The 18,961-nt window shown below is 43.3% G+C and overlaps 1 protein-coding gene across 1 annotated transcript; it reads left to right on the top strand.

Moving 5' to 3' along the window:
- The first annotated feature begins 2,705 nt into the window (after positions 1–2,705).
- Positions 2,706–3,665, top strand: LOC127452950 (piggyBac transposable element-derived protein 4-like). Its single transcript, XM_051718863.1, has one exon. The coding sequence runs from the start codon at positions 2,745–2,747 to the stop codon at positions 3,306–3,308; it is 564 nt and encodes a 187-aa protein (XP_051574823.1). The 5' UTR covers positions 2,706–2,744; the 3' UTR covers positions 3,309–3,665.
- The last annotated feature ends 15,296 nt before the right edge of the window (positions 3,666–18,961 follow it).

The following is an 18,961-nucleotide window of genomic DNA, read 5'->3' as shown; positions in this document are numbered from 1 at the left end:
AATGTTATATCACTGCCAGCTTGTGATGGCTTAAAGATGATGGCTTAAGTTACTTTGGATGTTAAAATAAGTTTTCAAAAATAAGAGTAATATTGTTTTGGTGAAAAAAGGGGCATCAGATTTCATCATCTGATTTGATGTGAGAAAATAGGTCCTGGAGATGAGAAACAATATGCTTTGAGAATGGCCATAGTTTAAAGTTCTGATGAAGTTTACTATCATTTCAAGAGTTTGAACTGACAATCTGAAAACACCATTGTTCGAAATCTTTACTTCCTTAAAACTTCAATTTTCAGGTCATCTTGAGAGATGGCTTAAGGATGTACTGATGATTGAAAAGTACTGACTGAATGATAGGAATTGTGTTCTGTATTACCTCTACAACAGCTCAGATTGGCTGGTATGTGACTATGGTACTGTACATAAATTCACACTCCTGTCTCAGGTCAGTCAAATCCTCTCTTATTATATTTCTTTTTCCTGTGTCATTCTCAGGAGATGCTGCTTTTGTGTGAGTCTCCTGTGGCTGTGTCTCTGATCTTCTCATCTACATCCATAATCCCCCCCCCACCCCCCCCACCCCCCCACCGGAAACATCCGACCAGCGCAATCAAAGAGGATGTGTAGTTCTAATATTGAACACCAAGTACACAACCAAAACAAACAACATGCTGAGCTGTTAGTCAAGAGTAAGTCATTATTAAGGAACTCTTTGATCACAAGGCTCTGCCTGAGTCTTGTTTGTCTGAGTTCAAAGAGAGAACAGGGCCTGTTATCAGCACTGGCAATCTGTAAGCTGATTCATCAAGGTAACTCACTATTTTTAACAGACACATTTCAGTGGCTTGTATTAGAATACTCAACATGACAACCCCATCTGTTTGGATGATTATTTTCACTCTAAAGTATAATTTGTTTTTCACTCACTTGCCATTGTGTTAAATAATATTTGTAATGCGTTTTATTTGTTTTCCACCTTGCATGAGTAAAATCCTCAAAATGCTTATCAGTTTAAATAAGAACAACACCAAGAAACATTGGGAACACAAAAACATTGCATATGGTAAAGCAATAGGTAATAAACAGCTGAAAGAATACATAAATGAAATAATTGGTAATATGACAATCTGATGAAAAGGCAATAACATGTTGAGCCAGCAGCATATCTCCTTGCAGGGTTGAGCCTTGCTAGTACCTGGATGGGAGACCTCCTTGGGAAAACTAAGGTTGCTGCTGGAGGAGGTATTAGTGAGGCCAGCAGGGGGTGCTCACTCTACGGTCTGTTTGGGTCCTAATGCCCCAGTATTGTGACGGGGATGCTATACTGTAAAAAGGCACCATCTTTCGGAGGAGACGTTAAACCAAGGTGCAGACTGCCTGTGGACATTGAAAATCCCAGGGCACTTCTTGTAAAAAAGTATGGGTGTAAGCCCGGTGTCCTGGTCAAATTTGCTCATTGGCCTCTGTCCATCATGACTTCCTAAAATTCCCCATTCAATGTTTAACGTCTCTAAATACATGATTGACCTATTTTTTTTTGTTGTTGTTGTTGTTTGTTTTTTTTTTTTTTGCTTCTTATTTAATGACTTTTCCTAATTTAATGGGGACAACTGGGTAAAAATAAAATTAACTAGATGATATGTTTTCAATGTCCTGTACACATTTTGTAGCATCAGTGTTCTTTGGGGTCAATTTGACCCCAGGCTGTTTTAGCTGTATAAGAAATATAAAAATTGTACATAGATTTGGTTGTTTTGGATAATATTGAGGTCACTATAACATGCAATTTTATAATCTTCAGAAAATTTCACTCTGCTTTAAGGCCCTAACCTAACATAACCATACATGTGGTATTGTGAGAACCACTGATAGTTCACATGACATGGGGGAGGGGGAAACATAATTCCCACGAGAACTTTGATATTTCCCGCACTGTGGGGGAGGGGAAAACATAATTCTCATGAAGACATTGATAGTTCACCCAACATAGGGGAGGAGCAAACATATAAAAGCTTGCACAGCAGCCTTCTAAACCATTTATCTTGGTGCTCTGTGGGCTCTCTCTTTATGCTCTCTCCAATTTGAAAATGACCTCTAAGCAAAGGTTTTCTGTCAAAGAGTCTTTGTCACAGTTCTTTGACTGAAAGTGACATAGAGGAGAATATGTCTGAGACAGATGATAATGTTGAAGAGGACCCTGATTATGAGACATCCTCCTCTGATGAGAATGAGACTCTTAGTGCTGACCCCCCTGTTGTCTCTCAACCACCAGCAGACACATTACCTTCCAAAAATGGAAAGTTATTATGGTCCCTCTCCCCACTTGAAAGACAGGGTAGACTTAGCACTGCTAATGTCATCAGAATGGTTCCAGGCCCCACCAGATACGCTGTCAGCCATGTCCAAGACATACAATCAGCAACTGAGCTCTTTGTAACACCATCAATCGAAAAGGATATACTTGAGATGACAAACTTAGAGGGGAGGTGCGTGTATGGGGACAGTTGGAAAGACTTGGATGTGACCCACTTGCAAGCCTACATTGGGTTGCTCATTTTGGCAAGAGTTTACCATCAAAAGGAGAAGCAACAGCAAGCCTTTGGAATGCTGACACTGGAAGGGCAATATTTCCAGCCACCATGTCTCTAAAGACATTCCATGTTTTCTCCCGTGTCATATGCTCTGAAGCAAGGCAGGGCCGATGAGAGCATGACAAACTCACAGCAATATGGGATGTATGGGACATGTGGGTAAAGCGATTACCCTTTCTTTACAATCTAGGCCCCCACGTCACTGTAGATGAATGTCTGGTTGCATTTCGTGGGCGCTGTCCCTTCAGACAATACATACCAAGCAAACCGGCCAAATACGTTATCAAAATATGGGCAGCATATGAGGCACAGACCAACTATGCCTGGAATATGCAGATGTACACTGGAAAATCCCCTGGGGAAGCACCTGTAAAAAATCAGGGCATGAGGGTGGTACTAGACATGGCTGAAGGACTGAATGGTCATAACATTACATGTGATATTTTTTTCACATCGTACGCCCTGGGTGAGGAACTGCTGAAAAAGAAGGTTACCATGTTGGGGACAGTGAGAAAAAACAAGCCAGCACTTCCCTCTGAGCTTCTTGCGATGAAGAACAGGAAGGTAAAACCTTCAGTGTTTGCCTTCACTGGCAGAGCCACTGTCATCTCCTATTGCCCCAAGAAAGGGAAAAATGTCCTGCTGATGAGCACCATGCACAAAGATGCTGTCCTGAGCACAAGACAGAAAACCACGAATGGTCTTGGACTACAATGAGACAAAGGGAGGGGTTGATAATCTGAATAAGGTCACAGCCACCTACAGCTGCCAACAGTTATGACTGCCCGTTGGTGCCTTGTAATTTTCTTCAACATCATTAATGTGAGCGGCTACAATGTCTTTGTATTATGGAGCGAAATAAACAAGGATTGGAACATCGGAAAACTGAGTCGAAGGAGGATTTTCCTGGAGCAGCTGGGTTATGCGTTGGGGAAACCTCATATCGAGAGAAGAGAGTGCCTTCCAAGAGCATCAACAGGTGCTGCAACTGTTGTGAAGGACATCCAAATGGAGACACACACCCTAGTGGTTCAAACTGCAGGCAGGAAACGTGGCAGGTGCCAGGTTTGTCCCAGCAGAAATGACTCCAAGACCAGCAACACCTGTGTGAAATGCAAGAAATACATCTGCAAGAAGCATGCACACACTCTCTGCACATCATGTGCACAGTAGTGCAGACAAAAGGCTGGACTGTACCATCTGGTGGGATGTAGGAAAAATAATATGCTGTTCATATTCTGTCTATGCTGTTCATATTCTGTCAAACTCATTTTGGTGACTACGTAACTTTGTTTTTTTACTATCTCACACATACATATTCGTATACGTAGCACTTACAGTAGCATAGGACAATCCCTGACACAATGTTCAAATTGACTTTTTAAAGGTGTTTTTTTTTTTTTTTTTTTTTGTAAATAAAGAACTGTTATGTGTTCCTTACTGATGTTCTGATGGTGATGGTGTTCTGTTTTCAATATAAAATCCTAAATGTTTGAAATTGTGTTTGATTTTCCTGGGGTCAAATTGACCCTGAACATAATACGTCATATCCATGATAACAGAAATTGTTCTTCTTTCCAAATGTTATAAATAACAAAAATATGTACTCATAAATAATATAAAGCCATTAAAACACCAAAAATATCTTTCTTTCCAATTTTAGGTCATTCAGTGAGATTTTATGGTGATTTTTTTTCCATAGTCACGCGATAGGTATTCTGGATGTATAAAATGTTTTATTTAAAGGGCTATTTAGGTAGTCAACAAAGAAACAAAGTACCTGACACATAAACTTGGGTATATGTGACCTTGATACTCTGATCTGAATTCAAACTTAATTGTATTGTATATGGTGGAAAATCCTATAATGGAAAATGACTTGTTTTAATTTGTTGAAGTTTGCAAGTTCTGTGCATCTAGCATCTCAATAGCAAAAATAATTATTATTTTCAGAAGAGTTTCACCGAACAATCCCCCATTTGCCATTGGTAGGAAAACAGATAGCCATGACCCCCAAACTCATACCATTGGTTAGACAACACTGATGTTTCAGGCTAATGGTTGGGATGCTTGAACAAATAGAACAATATTTTTATAGCAGAACATAAATCAACCTTCAAATGCCTGACTCAAAACATTACACACTTAAGGTATATTGTAGTTATTCTATTTTAGTTATATTAAAATTAAATTAAGAGTATAAGAGACTTTAGGATTTGACAGCACTACATTTCACAAGGTCATTTTATGCATCTGAAAATACAAATTAAAGAATATTTTATGTATGCATCTTGTCAATATAAGATAAATACCTCCCAATTAAACTCATCAAAAAAAGAAATGTCCTATCACTTTCAACTGCTTTTATTTTCAGCAAGCTTAACGTGTAAATATTTGTATGAACATAAAAAGATTCAACAACTAAGACATAAACTGAACAAGTTTCACAGATATTTGACTAACAGAAATGGAATAACGTGTCCCTGAACAAAGGGGGGTTCAAAATCAAAAGTAACAGTCAGTATCTGGTGTGGCCACCAGCTGCATTAAGTACTGGGTGCATCTCCTCCTCATGGACTGCACCAGATTTACCAGTTCTTGCTGTGAGATGTAACCACACTTTTCCACCAAGGCACTTGCAAGTTCCCGGACATTTCTGGGGGGAATGGCCCTAGCCCTCACCCTCTGATCCAACAGGTCCCAGACGTGCTCAATGAGATTGAGATCCAGGCTCTTTGCTGGCCATGGCAGAACACTGACATTCCTGTCTTGCAGGAAATCACGCACAGAATGAGCAGTATGACTGGTGGCATTGTCATGCTGGACTGTCATGTCAGGATGAGCCTGCAGGAAGGGTACCACATGAGGGAGGAGGATGTCTTCCCTATAACGCACAGCGTTGAGATTGCTGGCAATGACAACAAGCTCAGTCTGATGATGCTGTGACACACCGCCCCAGACCATGACGGACCCTCCACCAGAGTACAGGCCTCGGTGTAATGCTCATTCCTTCAATGATAAACACGAGTCTGACCATCACCCCTGGTGAGACAAAACCGTGACTTATCAGTGAAGAGCACTTTTTGCCAATCCTGTCTGGTCCAGCAAAGGTGGGTTTGTGCCCATAGGTGACATTGTTGCTGGTGATGTCTGGTAAGGACTTGCCTTACAACAGGCCTACAAGCCCTCAGTCCAGCCTCTCTCAGCCTATTGCGGACAGTCTGAGCACTGATGGAGGGATTGTGCATTCCTCGTGTAACTCGGGTAGTTGTTGTTGCCATCCTATACCTGTCCCGCAGGTGTGATATTCAGATGTACCGATCCTGAGGAGGTGTTGTTACACATGGTCTGCCACTACGAGGACAATCAGCTGTCCTTTCTGTCTCCCTGCAGTGCTGTCTTAGGCATCTAACAGTACGGACATTGCAATGTATTGCCCTAGCCACATCTGCAGTCCTCATGCCTCCATGCAGCATGCCTAAGACACATTCATGCAGATGAGCAAGGACCCTGGGCATCTTTATTTTGGTGTTTTTCAGAGTCAGTAGAAAGGTCTCTTTAGTGTCCTAAGTTTTTATAACTGTGACCTTAATTGCCTACCGTCTGTAAGCTGTTAGTGTCTTAACGACCGTTCCACAGGTGCATGTTCATTAATTGTTAATGGTTCATTGAACAAGCATGGAAAACATTGTTTAAACCCTTTACAATAAAGATCTGTAAAGTTATATGGATTTTTACAAAATTATCTTTAAAATACAGTGTCCTGAAAAAGTGAAGTTTCTTTTATTGCTGAGTTTACAAGCCACTCTATGACCTAACAAACAATGGAATTCTCTGTGGGTGGTACAACAACAACAACAACACAATGGAGAAGATGCTGTCGACGTGGCATTGTTCTAGACCGAGCTGTATTGGATGTGAGGGAAGAATACAATGACTCATCCAACACATTGCAAAAAATAATAGCCCGCCTAGGGCCTTTATCGATGTCATACAAATGCAATTGGAGAAATTAGCAGATCAATGTACTCCCATAAGTGACCAACTCCCACCTTTCTAACCTTCAGGCTGGGGTAGAGTTCAAACAAAATGACTAACAAAGGCGGCAGACATTTCCTTTTAAAAGATGGCGAGCCATTATCATTAAGTTTTATTTTATCTCCATTTCACCATGGCTGTGAAATGTCAGTGCGTTATCTTTATATAAGTTGTTTACAAACTGATCTTAGAGAAAGTTGTCTAACTCATGTCACTTCTAAAGAACTTGCCAAAAGGTTTGTTTAAGTCAGGTCTAACATCTGTGATATTACAAAAAGTATGTCATTTGAGAAAAAAAAGTCTAATAAAAATAAATAATAATAATAAATAATATTTTTCGTGTGTGTTTGTTGTGGATAGAGTGCATAGACTCCCTTCAGTGAGCTGGTTGAGGAGGGGCCATTTTTTGGAGTAGAGGAGAGAGTGGAGGGTGATAGCCAAGCATTCCTTTCAGAAATCAGTGAGGGAGAAGTGGAGTTCCTGAGGCAGAGAGAAGAAGCACTGCTGTAGACTGAGGTAGGTGCTCAGTGTCCACACCCACTAAACACCTCACTGCATCGCTAAGCCCTGCCTAGTTTGATCTTTTTATTAAGCACTTCCTTATACATACCTTATTTGGAGAAATTTTAATGTCTATTAATTTGTACAGTACACCAGACATCCGGGACATATTCCTTATAAACAATCTGCAGAAACACACATTTTTTTTTAAGGTCTGTTTTTGTTTTGTTTTGTTTTGTTACAAATGCAACAACCAAATAAAAACAACAGCCCCTCATCAGGGGCGGACTGGGAACAAAAGTGGCCATGGTGAAAATTCATCAAGCGGGGATGGGGGGTTATGGGGGGTTGTTGCAATGTGTTTCTGCATATCGCGTCCCTCTTCGGCATATTGCTTCACCATTTCATGGCACCCTTCATTTTATTGCGGCCCATTTTGGCATATCGTGGCCTGTTTCGCGGCCGGCCCAGCAGGGAAAAGTCCCAGTTCTCCCAATGGCCAGTCCGCCTCGGCCCCTAATCCTCACTGTTTTTTTGACTGTACAAATTTAAAATATGATTATTTAAAGCTGAATCTGACATTTCTACTCCACTGGCAGCACCAAAACAAAATTGCAAAAATAAATATTGTTTTTTTTAACAGCTTTACCAGACACTCATCCTGAATGCCGTTGATCAAACAAGCAGTCAATGTTGTTGTGTCAGGCTGGGTGGGCCATTCAAATAAATAGCACAAATATTCCTATAGCACACAGACACAGTACGTGTTTGCAGTTTTCAAAGAAATAAACCTAGGAATGGCTTTCTTATGGTTGTCTCTGCATGTTAACCTGGGATAAGTGAAAGTATTTTAACATCAAAAAGTTACACGTTACACAGGCTACAAGATTGAAAGCAGGTGGGGATTTGTCTTTCCATTTAAATAATATTAAATATATCGCTGTGTACCCAACCTACAGAGTTGTACCTAATATTGCTACAACTGGGGAAGGATATTTTTAGAAACCCAAAAAAAGCACTTAAACTTTGTTATCTGTCCATAACAAACGTGTATCTGTTTGGTAAGAGGTGCACTGCAAAAAAACATAAGTGATGTCCATTATTCAGAACTCCAGGCACAATTGAAACAAACAAACATAATCCTTAGAGAGAACATCACTCATATTTTCTCGTGTACAAACAGAAGTCTCAGGCCTGCATCCCTTTTTTGTAAGCTTATTTGTTGTACTCACCACTTTAGTGACTGTCCTTTTAAAGACAATTTCCTGAGACTCTGGGATTGTGTATGTTCTGATGTTTAGTGGCACACACAAGCAGACGGCTTTTCATTCACCACTGAAAATGGCATCATGCTTCTCTATTGATGTATGTCTCATGTGTAGCCAAACAGCTGTTTTCCTCCAGATGTGCGTTTAAACAGATGCAAATCTGCCAGGATGGCTCATTCGATTGTTTTTTGACATCAGTTTGGTCCAGTTTCGATGGATGTCGAAATGTGCTGTTTATCTTGGATGCAGTGTGTTCATAGAGAAGAGGGAAAATGAGAACCTACTAGGACCCTGTTTACACCTGATATTAAAATCCGATAATAAGTCAAAAACGCTAAATGCAAGTGATCACCTAAACCACTACTAGAGGTAGTTGAAAACACATGTGTCCACATTTGTAGTGTAAACACTAATCTGTTCTGATGTGCCCCGGACAACACCTGTCTCACCTGACCACTTGTGAATCACATCATCCAACATGTATCTTAAAAACTAACACATTTAGATTTTTTGGGGTTCTTAAAAGGATAGTTCACCAAAAAATTAAAAATCTGAATGGGGAAAGTTATGCAGTGAAAGCGCATGGTGACTGATGCTAACATTTTCCATAACATATCCTTTCGTGTTCCACAGAAAAAGTAAGTTATGATTTTGACACAACATGATGTTAAATGATGACAAACTTTTCATATTTGTGTGAACTACCCCTTTATTACCAGATGTGAACAGGGCCTAAAAGTCATAATTATTGACAAGGGTACAGAAAGTAAATCACACAGATGGCAGTGTCAAAACAAATGGCTCTTTCTAGTTTGAATAGAAAGAGTTGAATAACAAGAGAGGCTGCACATCTTAATGACCAATGACAACCTTGAGAAAGCCTTAGAATTAAGACATATATCTTTTCCCCCTGAAGACCTGTCTGAACTTCATAGACAGTCGGTCACGAATGCAATCACTGCATCTGCATAGCAGACAAGCATCAAACAATCCCATGTCCCTCAGCCCTCTTAATAAATTCCTAATCATCAGAGGGACAGAACCTGAAAGGACTCAAACAAAGCCGACAGCTTCATTTAGAGGAATTGAACAGGGTTTTTCGGATGATTGGAAGGGTGATGAGGATGAGAGTCTGTGCTCCAATGGCTCTGACGCAGGTTCTGGAGATGTCTCTGGCCCTGGGCCCAGCCGAGCTGATCATATCTGACAATGTGCTTTTTCCTATATAGCATCCTTCCTGCCTTCCCCAGCCTGCCCTGTGCTGCCTGCTCATGCAGTCAACTCCACTCAAGTGAATCACCCGCATTTGTAGCCCTTTTCTGAGCCCCGCTCTCTCTCTTTTCATCTGCCTCTCTCTCTCTCACTCACTGTTAGATGGGTTCCCAAGGGAAATAGTGAAGATGGAATGTCTGTTATCCTTGTAAAGTACAATCAGTCCTCCCAACCACTTCCCTCTTCCTCCAAAAGCTGATATGTCCTCCTGACTATTTCACATTTGCTCTGCTGACTCGTGCACTCCGTTAATACTCTCTCCGGACAACCATGCAATCGTGTGGCTAAGGACAGTAGGGTTACTCCAAATGCCATTATGGATTCTCTGTCTTGGTATTCTATGAGACGTCCCTCAAGGGTAATGAACTGTACCACTGGGATGACTAATTCAATTTGGGTATGCCCTCACCCTATATTACACTTGAGGGGTTTAACGGAAACAAGGGACACATTTGCTCCGCCCAAGCTCCGCCCTCCCTCTTTTATGACATCTACCCTAGTAGCACCTCTTGAAACTTTGGCACCAGCCATTAGTTCATCAAAATGAATTTATAAAAAAGGAAAACATACTGTAGTGCATGTCAAAGGACAACTTTCAAGGGGAATCTGAATGCAACACCTGGCCCATCCAGGAGAAAAAATACAGACATGTGTCTCCCCTGCAAATGTGTCCAGTACATCCCTTTTGCCCTTCACTGGGAAATGGAAGTTTCAAAGCTTAGTGGAGCTACAGTAAACCACCCTAATAGCAAATAAGCACTGCTGTAGCTGTCCTGCATGTCATTGATTGTGAATCCCTGTCCAACTCAGAGTCTTTTTATAAAACTTCAGGAACATTTTACATATTTCATGCCCATAGGAAACAATATCTCTTGAATATGTCAATTGTGTTTTCCTAGACAGCAATTATATTGATTTGAGATCAAATGGAACCTTTTTTCTGCAAGTAATAGTTTACCCCAAAATAAAGATTCTGTCAGAATTTACTCCCCCTTATGTTGTTAAACTGTATGACTTTCTTTCTTATGCGGGACACAAAGGAGATGTGATAGCGATTATCGCAGGCTGTCTTTTAAATAGTGGTGAAAGGGAAGCTGTAGAAGGTCCCTCACTTTAAAGAAAAAAGTATCATAAAAGTAGTCAATGTGACTTGTGCATCATATTCCAAGCCTTCTGAACATTTTGGTGAAAAACAACACAAAATATGCATAATTTTTCAGTGAAAATCGTGACTTCCATTGCACGTTCACGAGAGCTACTGTGTGGTAGAAGCTCATAGTGGCATACATTCACAGGAGAACTTGCATTGTTTTTAGTGCTAAAGAATGCAAGTTCATGCATAATACATAAATAATCTTGTCTCATATAGAGCTTGAGAGTAGATCTCAACAATGTTACACTGCTCAGAATTGTCAAGAAGTCTGCATTTAAAATTCAGATTTTAATTTACTGTAATCCACACTAATGTTATAGCTACAAATTATTATTGTATGTCAACAATTGTCTTAAAGGCTTCTAGGAGAAACATCTGACACAATGATAAATTAAACATAACTGAGATTTCCATTAAAGGGTTAGTTTACCCAACAATGAAAATTTTCGTGGAAAACAAAAGGAGATGTTAGGCAGAATGACAGCCTCAGTCACCATTCACTTTCATTGCATCTTTTGCCATACAGGTGAATGGTGACTGAGGCTAACATTCTGCCTAACATCTTTTTTTTTTTTGTGTTCCATGGAAGAAAGTAAGTCATACAGCTTTGAAACAACATGAAGGTGAGTGAATGATGGCAGAACTTTAATTTTTAGGTGAACTATCCCTTTAAAGGAATAGATCACCCAAAAATGAAAATTCTCTCGCAATTTACTCACCTTTATGCCATCCCCGATGTGTATGACTTTCTTTCATCTGATGAACTCAAATGAAGTCAATGGGTGCCAAAAGTTTGAAGCTCCAAAAATCACAAAAGTCTGCATTAAAGTAATCCATAAAACTCCAGTGGTTAAATCAATGTCTTCTGAAGCTATTTCATAGGTGTGGGTGAAAAACAGATAAATCTTTAAGTAATTTTTTAATATACATTATCCTGCCTGCTCAGTCAATCTCCACTTTAAGGGCAAATTCCAAATGGTGTTTTTGCACCCTTGAAGGGCACTGCGGGAAGAGGATACCTCATGAAGAGGTGTTCCAAATGAAAGTGAGCAACTCAAGCCCTCCATGAAGGGTCCTTCCTCAAGGCTGTTAGCGAAGGTTACATGCAATGGTCACTTCGAGGAAATGTAAGCTCAGCATAGTTCTAGCAGGAAGACTAGCAGCTGTACATTATCGCACCATTAGCTAGGTAACTCCTAGCCAATCTCATGTAAGCCATTGCTTTATAAGTTTGCTCACAATCTAGCACATTGCTGTTTCAGTGTGCTAACACGGCAACCTCCACCACCCCACCACCACCAGTCGAGTCCCGTCCTGCATGGGGGTAGGCTTCTCACCCCTGCCTCCTATCTCCGGCAGGATATGACGGTTCGGAGTACAACTTCTTCGGACCGCCAGACGGGGCTTACGCCAAAGAGAGACATTAAATTTCTGTTTTATATTCATCAAATAAAATGTCATCTTCAATTTCACTCAAGTCTGCGAGTCTTCCTGATAGAAGTAATTTTACCGTTAATGATCACGTGACCCTGGGTGGCGTGTCCTTGGGATATATTTTAAATCAAGGTTGTCGATCAGAACATATTACATGTTCAAACGCTCGGGCATGCGCTATAGCCCTTTTATAAGAGATACGTCTCCTCCTCTGCTGTTTACATTCCTCCTCATACGTAAGATAGTAGACTGCAATAAGCAGAGAGATACTCCAAAAACAGGGTCCATTTTTTTTTCTTCCCTGTAGGCTAGTCTAAACCATGTGGTTTATTATTACTTATTATTAAGACCTCTCGTGCACCAAATAACTTTCTGTGGGAAACATTCATTCATGTATGTTATATACATTTATGTACAGATATATTATTATTATTATTATTATTATTATTATTATTAAAATAGCAACAGTAAGCAATTTTAAATAAGACATAAAAGGCAATGTTTGAAAAAAAAACTATTACAAAAAGTATATTTATTAGCAACAACAAATTAACAGCAATAAATAAGAGATTCCTATTGTTAGAACAGCTGCGCTGCATCATCATGGTAATGTTTCAGACAAAGATAAAGTGGAAGTGTCGTACGTCTTTCATTACTCCCTTTATCAAGGGTGTTCCAAACGGCCATACATGAGACGCGAGTGCCCTGCTCCCACCAGAGTTCCCACTTCAAGTGCTCAGTCCTTCGGAGGGAGTAGGGCATAGGGATGCTCTCTTCTGTTTGGAATTTGCCCTAACTTTCACTTTCACATTCTTCTTCTTATATTTTTGGTGTTCATATCTCTCACTCACTCAACGTTGTGTCGATGTAGTGACACTAGGGGTCACTCTTGGGAGCCCGAGACACCTCTGGTCTTTGATAAAAGGCCAATGAAAATTGGCGAGTGGTATTTGCATGCCATTCCCCCGGACATACGGGTATAAAAGGAGCTGGCGTGCAACCACTCATTCAGATTTTCTCTTCGAAGCCGATGTTTACTGAGCTGACTGTTCATTCACCTCTGCTGGATCTGAAGACGCATTTCAGCGGCTTCTCCCTCCTCTGCACTGGTGCAATGCAGAGAACGCCCCTGGGCGCTTCGGCAGAAAAAAGAGAGTATATTTTCCTAAAAGAGTATATTTCTCTAAAAGAGCGGCACACATGGAACGTCTTTTTAAAGACGCATCTTTTTAAAGATGCCTTTCTGTTTGTGTGTTATTCCTGGTTGCGGTCATTACCTCTCAACTTCAGACGGTCACCATCGCTGTCTTTCATGTCTGGGTGAGACCGACGCGGAGACAGCGTTCGTGGATGGTTCATGTACTCATGTAAAAAAGGCGGTGGGTTGCGGCCAATCTTGGACCTGCGAGTACTGAACCGGGCTTTACACAGACTCCTGTTCAAGATGCTGACGCAAAAACGCATTCTGGCGAGGGTCCGGCATCAAGATTGGTTCGCGGTGGTATACCTGAATGACGCGTACTTTCACATCTCGATTCTACCTCGACAAAGACCCTTCCTGCGGTTTGCATTCGAGGGTCGGGTGTATCAGTACAAGGTCCTCCTTTTCGGTCTGTCCTTGTCCCCTCGCATCTTCACGAAGGTCGCAGAGGTAGCTCTTGCCCCGTTAAGGGAGGTGGGCATTCACATTCTCAACTATCTCGACAATTGGCTAATCCTAGCTCACTCTCGGGACATGTTGTGCACACAGGGACTTGGTGCTCTCGCACCTCAGCCGATTAGGGCTTCGGGTCAACTGGGAAAAGAGCAAGCTCCTCCAGGTTCAGAGCATCTCTTTTCTCGGTTTGGAGTTGGACTCAGTCTCGTTGACAGCGCGCCTCACGAACGAGTGCACACAGTCGGTGCTGGCCTGTTGGAAGGCGTTCAAACAGAAAACAGCGGTTCCACTGAAACTCTTTCAGAGGCTCCTGGGGCATATGGCATCCTCAGCAGTGGCCACCCCGCTCGTGTTGATGCATATGAGAGTGCTTCAGCACTGGCTTCAGACTCGAGTCCCGAGATGGGCATGGCACCACAGGACACATCGCGTGGTCATCACGTCGGTCTGTCACCGCCTCATCAGCCATTGGACCGACCTCACGTTTCTATGGGCAGGCGTTCCCCTAGAGCAGGTCTCCACGCGTGTTGTGGTCACAACAGACACCTCCAAGACGGGATGGGGCACCATTTGCAATGGGCACGCAGTCGCCGCCTTGTGGACGGGCCCGTGGCTGCGTTGGCACATCAACTGCCTCGAGTTGCTGGCAATTCTGCTCACCCTGCGGAGGTTCCGGTCGTTGATCCAAGGCAAGCACGTGTTAGTTCGGACAGAGAACACGGCAACAGTGGCATATGTCAACCGCCAAGGCGGTCTGCGCTCTCGTTGTATGTCACAACTCGCCGCCGTCTCCTCCTCTGGAGTCAGCAGCACCTCAAGTCACTGCGAGCCACTCACATCCCGGGCGACCTCAACACTGCAGCGGACGCACTGTCATGGCAGGTTACTCTCAGGGGAGAGTGGAGACTCCACCCTCAGGTGGTCCAGCTGATCTGGAGTCGATTCAGACAGGCACAGGTAGACCTGTTCGCCTCCCAAGACTCCTCCCATTGCCCGCTCTGGTACACCCTGACCGAGGCACCTCTCGGTATAGACGCGTTGGCACACAGTTGGCCCCCTGGCCTGCGCAAATATGCATTTCCCCCAGTGAGCCTACTTGCACAGACTCTGTGCAAGGTCAGGGAGGATGAGGAGCAGGTCTTCCTGGTCCCCTACTGGCCCAACCAGACGTGGTTCTCTGACCCCCCCGGCCCCTGGATGGGATGCGGAAGACCTAAGCAGTCCACCACCTGCGGTGGTTGACACGATCACTCAGGCTATGAAGCACCTGTATGCCTTTAAGTGGCGTCTGTTCACTAAGTCCCCCAGAGATGCGCAGTCGGATCGGTGCTTTCCTTCCTGCAGGAGAGGTTGGATGGGCGGCTGTCCCCTTCCACCTTGAAGGTGTATGTAGCCGCTATAGCAGCACACCACAACACAGTGGACATCCTTAGGAAAGCACGACCTGATCATCAGGTTCCTGAGAGGTTCCAGGAGGCTGAACCCCTCCAGACCACGCCTCGTTCCCTCATGGGACCTCTCTGTAGTTCTTCAGGGTCTACAGAGAGCCCCCTTTGAGCCTTTGCAGTCAGCTGAGCTTAAGGCACTCTCCTTGAAGACTGCCCTCGTGACTGTGCTCACATCCATCAAGAGGGTGTGAGACCTGTAAGCGTTCTCTGTCAGTGAAACGTGCCTGGAGTTTGATCTGGGCTAATCTCACGTGATCTTGAGACCCCAACCGGGCTATGTGCCCAAGGTTCCCATGACCCCTTTTAGGGACCAGGTGGTGAACCTGCGAGCGCTGCCCCAGGAGGAGGTAGACCCAGCCCTGTCATTGCTGTGTCCGGTGCACGCTTTACACATCTATTTGGATCACATGCAGAGCTTAGGAGCAGCTGAGCAGCTCTTTGTCTGCTTTGGTGCACAGCAGAAAGGAAGCGCTGTCTCCAAGCAGAGGATCGCCCACTGGGTCATTGACGCCATAGCATATCAGGCATATCACGTGCCGCCCCCAGTAGGGCAACGAGCCCATTCTACCAGGGGTGTAGCGGCCTCCTGGGCACTGGCCAGGGGTGCCTCTCTAACAGACATTTGCAGAGCAGCGGGCTGGACAACACCCAACATCTTTGTGAGGTTCTACAACCTCCGGGTGGAACCGGTTTCATCCCGGGTAGTGGCATGTAATACAAGTGGATAAGCCCGGGATAGCCAGCCGGGTGTATCACTTGCACATAGTGCCTTTCACCTCCTCTGAGCTGAAGATGTGCGCCATTAACTCCCAGTAGTGTTCACAAACTATGTTCCCTGGTTGACTTCCTCTGAGCCCTGTGGCAGTCGAGTTTTCAGAGAGACTCGCTGCCGGCCCAGTACACGTGCTAAAAGCCCTGTTCTGGGGTAGATGCTCCGCTTGTGGCGGTTCCCTGTAGGTAACCCCATGCGATGTATATCTTCCGCTAATTTATTTCCCTGTTGGCAGACTGCGTCTTCCTTGGGCAGAGGCCCCTCTGCCACAATATCCATGTTTGTAGTAACTCCTCCCCCGTTGGGTAGGACCTACCATGAGACTTCTACACATGACATACTTCCGACATAGTTCGGCAAGACCACATGACGTATTTTCCACTAAAATATCCCCCCTCTCTCTGGGCAAGGTGTGGTCTCCGCGGTGTCCTCCCCTTGGGAGGGACAACCCCCGAGTAGACCTGGTCGGCCCAGTTGGATATTCCCCCTTTTTTAGGGAGTGGAATAAAATAAGGGGAAAAGAGGCCACGACTGGGCTAGCCTGTCTCTATCTTTTGGGTAGTCGACTTGTCCCCAATGGGCCGTTCGACACTCATAACTATGTTGGGGGAAGTTACGTATCGGCCTGGTGTGCTGGCTACGAGGCACACAGTTGTCTGCCCGTCACACACCGCCAGTTCACGTAACACAGTTCAGCCAGTTGCAGCGTTTTGTATAGGGACCCCTAGTGTCACTACATCAACACAACGTCGAGTGAGTGACAGATAGGGAATGTCATGTTTACTTGTGTAACCTCCATTCCCTGATGGAGGGAACGAGACATTGTGTCCCTCCTGCCACAATGCTGAACTACCCGCTTAAATGGCCGGACCTTGTCTCGGCTCCTCAGCATAAAACCTGAATGAGTGGTTGCACACCAGCTCCTTTTATACCCATATGTCCGGGGGAGTGGCATGCAAATACCACTTGCCAATTTTCATTGGCCTTTTATCAAAGTCCAGAGGTGTCTCAGGCTCCCAAGAGTGATCCCTAGTGTCACTACATCAACACAACGTCTCGTTCCCTCCATCAGGGAACAGAGGTTACACAAGTAACCATACTTAAATATTGATCTGTTTCTTACCCACACCTATCATATCACTTCTGAAGAAATGGATTAAAACACTGGAGTCGTATGGATTACTTTTATGATGCTTTTGTGTGCTTTTTGGAGCATCAACATTTTGGCACACATTCGCTTGCATTGTATGGACCTACAGAGCTGAAATATTCTTCTGAAAATCATAAGTCATACACATCTGGGAAGGCATGAGGGTGAGTAAATGATGAGATAATTTCCATTTTTGGGTGAACTTTCCCTTTAAGTCTCCTATAGGCTATGAAAGAGCAACCTTTGAGTGGTAAAATTGTCCTCTGGGTGGCCACATCATAATGCATGAGTGTGTCTGTTTGTTGTTGTCTGGACATGAACTGTAACTGTGTAGATAGCTGCACAGGCATGAAGATGTTTGCTTGTATTTTTGTACTGTGTGTGCTTGTACATGTATGTTGTTTTGTCTGTGCCCACTCGAGGCACGTCACTTGTTGATCTAGTTTGATGCAGTGAGGCTAAAGATGGTGTTATTATTAATAACAAACAACCTGACCCTCGAGAGGAATCTGACTCTGTGGGGGTATTCTCTCTATCTCTCTCTCTCTCTCTCTCTCTCTCTCTCTTTTTCTCTCTTCATCCACAGGTCTGTACTAGAAAGACCAGCCCCTACACATTTTCACAGTTCTCCTCTTCTCAATTTAATAGTATGGGCACCGGCTGCAGTTACACTGTTTGTCATCTCCCTAAAAGGCTCTAACGACCAAACCAAGAGGCTCTGTCTGATCTAACAAAGCTGTATTGATTTGTTTTACAGAAAGTAATTTCTCAATTTTTTTATAACATTTATATCTAACTTGACTTTTTTAGTATTTGCCGTTGCCTTTATTGTTTATGCGTGTGCTATGTTTCTGATTATTTTTTGTCATTTCGGCATTAGAATCAATAGTAAGCGCTTTTGAGCAACTCACTGACTACATTAAGAATCTGAGAGAGTGTGTCAGAATGCTTGTAAAAATTATATTCCAATTCTTAACAAGAAACTCCAGTGTTTAGGGAAGCTACTTTGAAACTGTAGCTTATCAAGCTATAAGGTAATGATAATTTAAAGTAGTAAAACAACATTCAAGCTACCCTTTTAAAAAAGTAGTTAGCTGCACTACAAGTTACTACAGAACATAGCTAACAGCATTGTATCTAAATAACTGGGAAATCTTGAAGAAGAGATTTCACTTTCACACAAATCATGAGTATAACAGCTGAATGACGAAAGCTCAAATACAGAGCGCCATGCCAATTCTATCGAAAGGAAGCGGGCGCAAAGGCGCTCTTGGGGTGGCCAGTGGATTCACCAGCTGACATTCACGGCATGCCACACACCATCTGCGAACATGCCAGTGAATGCCCGGCCAATAGAAACGGGCCATTAGACACTTCAGTGTCTTTTCCTGCCCTATGTGACCCGCCATTGGATTCTAATGAGCCATCTGGAATAACATTTCCCGACGGTTCTTCAGTATCAATAACTGGGTTGTATCTTCCTTTGTCTGAGCATCCTGTGTCACTCGATACAACCAGTCACTTATAATAGAAAAATACAGATAGGCGACTGCAATGTCTGGCTGAAGACGGTGACCATCAATCACTCTCACTTGGTTGAAGGTGTGCCTAAGAGTCTCATCTTGCGTCTGTTCCAGAGGGAAATCCTCTAATGGCTGGGGAAGCCGAGACTTCCCC

The sequence above is a fragment of the Myxocyprinus asiaticus genome, chromosome 15 (assembly GCF_019703515.2).
Source record: "Myxocyprinus asiaticus isolate MX2 ecotype Aquarium Trade chromosome 15, UBuf_Myxa_2, whole genome shotgun sequence".
Classification (NCBI taxonomy): domain Eukaryota; kingdom Metazoa; phylum Chordata; class Actinopteri; order Cypriniformes; family Catostomidae; genus Myxocyprinus; species Myxocyprinus asiaticus.
The sequence above is the reverse complement of the archived record's forward strand: the minus strand, read 5'-3'. Positions and strand labels throughout refer to the sequence as shown.

Coding starts and splice junctions, on each gene's coding strand:
- LOC127452950 (XM_051718863.1), top strand. CDS start 2,745: ATGTGGGTAAAGCGATTACCCTTTCTTTACAATCTAGGCCCCCACGTC.